The 5,768-nt window shown below is 43.1% G+C and overlaps 1 protein-coding gene across 3 annotated transcripts; it reads right to left on the bottom strand.

Annotated features, from left to right (window-relative positions):
* Window positions 1-1,721: 1,721 nt before the first annotated feature.
* LOC125540644 (disease resistance protein RGA2-like) lies at window positions 1,722-3,499 on the bottom strand. 3 transcript variants are annotated; one of them, XM_087539365.1, is made up of 2 exons: window positions 3,259-3,499; window positions 1,722-3,162 (listed from the first exon to the last, which is right to left on the bottom strand). In XM_087539365.1, the coding sequence occupies exons 1-2, from the start codon at window positions 3,364-3,366 to the stop codon at window positions 1,885-1,887; spliced, it is 1,386 nt and encodes a 461-aa protein (XP_087395491.1). In that variant the 5' UTR covers window positions 3,367-3,499; the 3' UTR covers window positions 1,722-1,884. The 3 variants fall into 3 exon arrangements, with proteins under 3 accessions (XP_087395491.1, XP_087395492.1, XP_048560197.2); XM_087539366.1 differs by having other exon boundaries at window positions 3,331-3,499; XM_048704240.2 differs by having other exon boundaries at window positions 1,722-3,499.
* Window positions 3,500-5,768: the final 2,269 nt, after the last annotated feature.

The raw sequence follows: 5,768 nt of genomic DNA, 5'->3' as shown, positions 1-5,768 counted from the left end.
TGAACGCTTCCGTTGCGGTCTACGAGGGTACGTAGACAACACTCTCCCCTCTCGTTGCTATGCATCACCATGATCTTGCGTGTGCGTAGGAAATTTTTTGAAATTACTACGAAACCCAACACAAACATAGGCTTCCAATATATCAATCTTCATGTCTCGACCATTTCGAGACTCCTCGTCATGTCTGTGATCACATCCGGAACTCTGAACAACCTTCGGTACATCAAAACATATAAACTCATAACATAACTGTCATCGAAACGTTAAGCGTGCGGACCCTACGAGTTCGAGAACTATGTAGACATCACCGAGACACGTCTCCGGTCAATAACCAATAGCGGAACCTGGATGCTCATATTGGCTCCCACATACTCTACGAAGATCTTTTATCAGTCAAACTGCATAACAACATACATTGTTCCCTTTGTCATCGGTATGTTACTTGCCCGAGATTCGTTCGTCGGTATCTCAATACCTAGTTCAATCTCGTTATCGGCAAGTCTCTTTACTCATTCCGTAATACATCATCCTGCAACTAACTCATTAGTTGCAATGCTTGCAAGGCTTAAGTGATGTGCATTACCGAGAGGGCCCAGAGATACCTCTCCGACAATTGGAGTGACAAATCCTAATCTCGAAATACGCCAACCCAACAAGTACCTTTGGAGACACCTGTAGAGCACCTTTATAATCACCCAATTACGTTGTGACATTTGGTAGCACACAAAGTGTTCCTCCGGTAAACGGGATTTGCATAATCTCATAGTCATAGGAACATGTATAAGTCATGAAGAAAGCAATAGCAACATACTAAACGATCGGGTGCTAAGCTAACGGAATGGGTCATGTCAATCACATCATTCTTCTAATGATGTGACCTCGTTAATCAAATGACAACTCATGTCCATGGTTAGGAAACATAACCATTTTTGGTCAACGAGCTAGTCAAGTAGAGGCATACTAGTGACAACCTGTTTGTCTATGTATTCACACATGTACATGAATAATAAACATTTATCATGATATAAGGAAATAAAAAATAACTTTATTATTGCGTCTAGGGCATATTTCCTTCAGAGTGTAGGTTTCAAAAATTGATTGCCGCGTGGCCAGGTCGACGCTCTAGCCGGTGGTCCTCAATTGGCCCAGCTAGCAGGCCGCCGTAGAAGATGTGGAGCTTGTCGGATTTGCCTGCATACGCGACCACGAAGTCGCAACTGACATCATGGGAGTGGATCATGTTTTTTTAGAAATACTGCAAGGCAATGGCGTGGAAGAACTTCATGTTTTCGTTCCCTCACATGGCCTTTAATTTCTTCTTTGTTTTCACCTCGCCATGGCTTGCTTGAAGGAGAGAGCCAAGGCCTCACAAGCCTTGCGGCGCAAGGACAATCTCACCACCCGAAAGAGGACAGAGTTCGTTGGTAATTTGAAATATAAATGGTTTAACTTTCTAAAAGCTAGCTAAATTTATTGATTTCATGGAAGGCGATGGCCTATCAGATTTTGGCGTCGGTTTCTTAATCCAATTTATCTTGTAATTGCAACTATAATCTGATCCGATCTAAGTTTTTTATCAAATCCACATCCACACAACAGCACAACACATCACATTTCATCACTGGTATCAACTTTAGTAAAATGCGATGATGATCATGCATGCACCTTTTTCTTGTAAAGCAAAATTACTGAAACAACTAGAAATAAAGACTAGAATATCATGTGGTGAATAGTTTGATCTTGTAAAACATAAAAGTTTACTGTACGTTACATGAGGTCTGTAATACATTTAGTTCAACTGTACTCCGTATACATGAACACATTTGTTTATAATGTATAATGTAATTTACAAAAGAATTACATTACACGAGTATTGAAATAAAATTAAATGGGCGCTCCTCGTCGTTTCCTCCCGGGATGTAAAGCACTACCTTCACTTGTGTCCTCAGCATGACTTGTAACAAAGCGGGCAAATGTGTTGCGAGGGGGTATCCTTGATTCCCATGAAATTAGAATGAAATCTTCATTGGGTCTAACGCTAGGATCAGCTAGAAGTTCCCCCAATGTCACACTTGCTGATTCCTCCTTGATTGAAGCATTAATTGTATAACGTCTCATGCTAAGTGGGTGCAAAGCAAAGTCAGTTATGTCCACTGGGTGGCCTTGTTCTAGAAGCGTGCTTGGGTGCACGCCATATATGGAGATGTTTCTTTTAACATATCTTATTCCCCTGTCCAATATGCAACGCCAGAACTGAACATCGAGGTTCCTTCTCAAGACATCTGCGTACATATTTGTTGCGACAAGTGCGCCTTGCATAGTGTGCAACTCCTTGGCAAACCCATCTGCTATTTGTACTAGTCGTGGATGTTCTATGGGATCTACGCTCCCGAATGCCAGAGTCTTGAAAAGATATCTCAACTCGTCATAAGACAAAACACTTTGAAAAATAGGTTGCACTGATCCAAACCGGGCTAATCTTGTAAGTTTACTTATGATGATGATTTTGCTTCCTCTGCTGACTCTTATGAGAAAGGAGTGAAACCTTTTCCAGTCATCGTCATCCACATCAGAGGCAAACTCAATAACTACCAACATCATCCCAAACATGGTCCTTCCATGGTCAAGTATCGTCATGAGGTTGTCTCCATTCAAGTGCAAAATAGAGGAGAAGCGTGAGCGAACCCTCTCGTTGCCACACACATGAGCAACCAATGTTTTCTTCCCAACTCCAACACCACCGATGATCGGAAGAACTTCTAGTGCATGATCGCCAGGAGGGATGTTGTGCTCCAACAAGAAGGTCAAGAGCCTTTGCTTTTCGGCATGTCGGCCGAACATGTAGCTGTTGTTGTAAAGATAAACATCATATAGCCTACGAGACATGCGCTCACATCCACCAAGAAGAACAACAAATTCTGCCATATGAGCAACAATAGTTTCTAAGCTCTCCATGGCACCATCTGACTCGAGGCACATGGCCTTGTCATCCTTCTCACGATATGTTCGAGAACGCTTGAAAGGAATGGCTAAATACAAGCTGCTACTAGATGAGTCATTGACGCTAACCTTGTCAAAGCATGCACTGTCTTGGAGGGTTTTGTACCTCAAGGTGTCCAGCACGCGGTATCCTTTGTACATGGCCTCTGAGAGCATCTTCAGCTGCAATAACATCCCAGAGTTAGTTATGTACCGCCCATCTGCCTCCTCAACGACGATGCTGACTCTCGTCAGGAGGTGCTGCAATCTCTCCACCACCTTCTCCTCGGATTCGGCATGGTTCAAGGAGGATTGGTACTTGTTCTTCAGGAAGGAGATGAAACGGCTTACTAGCTCAGCTGTGACTACAGATATGGCAGCCTCCATAGCAAGCAGGAAGACAATCGATGAGGAAGCTGCTGGTCGATGTCTATGGCGTCTGGACAAACTAACTAGCCTCTGCAAAGTCTTGCAGAGTTTTCTCACGCAATAGAAAAGTCTCAAAACAATTGGCTGTGACGAGTTCGAGGGTGGGTCATACACGGCTGCTAACATGTATCCTTATAAACTACATGTGCTTGTATTGTATAATGGTCTAGCACCCCCATGGAGTACACAAGTTGCTCTTCTAGTAAAAACATGTGAGAATGACAAGCCAACTGCCTAAGTGACACGAAAAACATTGTTGGCTTTTGTTTTTAGTATTCACAGTAGGTAGGTCCAAATAAATATTGTTCCATGCCAACTTGTAAATTTTAAATATCATTATATATGTGCTCTATCTTGCAAGGTTAGATGGTCGAAATTGTTTGGATCGAATTCCAAATTTGGAAGCAAAATAGTAGGATTTTAGTTTATATTACAACACTTGAGCAACAAGAAACCATAATTCCATAACAGCTAGCTCAACTTCTAAGCTTAGTTAGTTCTCGATGTTCATGCTCAGTCTCTCCACCCTAAGAATGCCAAGAGCGTTAAGATCGGTCTTGAGCAGCGAGTTGGACGGTTCCACCAGCAGCGGCATATTCTGAGCCTCTTCTAGCTTGTCCTGGGCATCCCCCAGCTTCTGACGGGTGACGGTCCGCCGAGTTTCTCGCCTCCTTGATGTTTGCCGTCTGCAGATGGGTGGGTCTCCTCCCTCTGTAACTTGAGAGTCGGGACGATTGATATGGTCTACTGCAAAGGAAGCCTGCTTTTTTCGTCTGCACTTCGAGTTCTCAAGTATAGTACTCCCTCTGTTCAAATTGAACTGCAAAAACGTCTCACATTTAGAAAGAGAGTTTATCACTATTCACTAGCTATTCACTTGAACGAGCAAAGGTTTTAGATAATTCCACGTTCTCTCTCTGCCTTGTCTGATTGGATCATTGGAGTCAAAATACTATTGAAAGGTTGCTTGATATGTTAAAGGATTCTGATTACTTCCGAGCGAAAAATTGTTGATGCAGATCATATCTAGTGTCCGGCTGCAAGTGGACTTTACAATCTTTCAGCTAATTCAGGACCTACAGATTTGGATCGACGCTGTATGCTCGCGAAAGAGATGAAAACAGTGCCTGAAGTTCGACTGCAAGCAAATTAATTCAAACACACTCAGATCAATTCGCTTTAATCCAACTTTTCTACTCGTTGTCTGCAACCGGAGGTTGGTGTAGGCTAAACACTGACCGCTGATCTCATTCAGTTTTGGTTATCCTCATTGAAAAACAGAGAACGGCGCAGCTTTGTAGAGCTCGCCGGTGTCAGGCTCAGGCCTGCATATTCAGATCCAGTGTCATTCTTCGTCAGTTAACATGCGGCTGATGTTCAAGATGCTCTGGAGATCCGACGGCTCGCGTGGCTCGCCTACTTCGCCGAAGTGTTACTTACTTTTACTGTAACAGTTCATCTGCCGCCCTGTATCGTTTCACCGTTGCCAGCTGAGCTATAAGCCAGCCACTCCATCCGTAAGGAGCATCAGTTTATTCAGAGATTCTTTGTACCAAACACAAACACATACTCCCTCTGGAGAGATACAAATAATCAGAAGAGAGATACTTTTCGTTTTTTGAAGGGCTAACAAGGTAATTAGAAAAAAATGCAACTTACATTCTGAAATTTTATCAAAAAACAAACACACATTCTATAAAGAAATTGAGCGAGTATAATTTAAGATCTTAAATACGAGTCATAATATAAGATATTATTACATCCAATATAATATATTCATTGGACGTAACAAGATTTTACATTATGAGACAAAGGGAAGGGAGTATCTTCTCTTTCTTAATTATAAAGTTTGCAGTTGGTGGTCCTACGTTAACTCCCGTGCCCCAACTCTTCCTCTCGGCTCTTTCAAGCGGGCCATGCTATAGAAAGGAGGCAACAAGTCAATTAAAAATTCATCTGATAGGCCAACTCCCGTACCTTTCTTGTGCTGCATACTTCCCTCAATACAAGTCCATCTGACAGGCCACCACTAACATATCTAATCTGGTTCAACCGGTTCAAAATTCACATGCCAAGTCTCGATGCACCGCCTGATTCTTTCCTGATCATTTTCATTGTATTGTGCTTCTCATCAGCGTCACGATCAGTCTCCACAGCAATGCTTGTCGTAGTAGCCGGAACAAAGCGGAGGCGTATGCCTGCGAGCGTGCTCGGTCGCAGTCGCCAGACACGGTCACGCGGGAACTGCGCCCGTCCTCATGAGGGCCGTCTGTCGTGCATCATCGCCTCTCCAGCTTTCTCTTTCCTGCTTCATTTGCATCTTGACAAAGTACACCTTGTCTAATCACACCCCATTCACC

Source organism: Triticum urartu, chromosome 2A (assembly GCF_056163025.1).
Source record: "Triticum urartu cultivar PI428250 chromosome 2A, HENAU_Tu73, whole genome shotgun sequence".
In the NCBI taxonomy this organism is placed as follows: domain Eukaryota; kingdom Viridiplantae; phylum Streptophyta; class Magnoliopsida; order Poales; family Poaceae; genus Triticum; species Triticum urartu.
The sequence above is the reverse complement of the archived record's forward strand: the minus strand, read 5'-3'. Positions and strand labels throughout refer to the sequence as shown.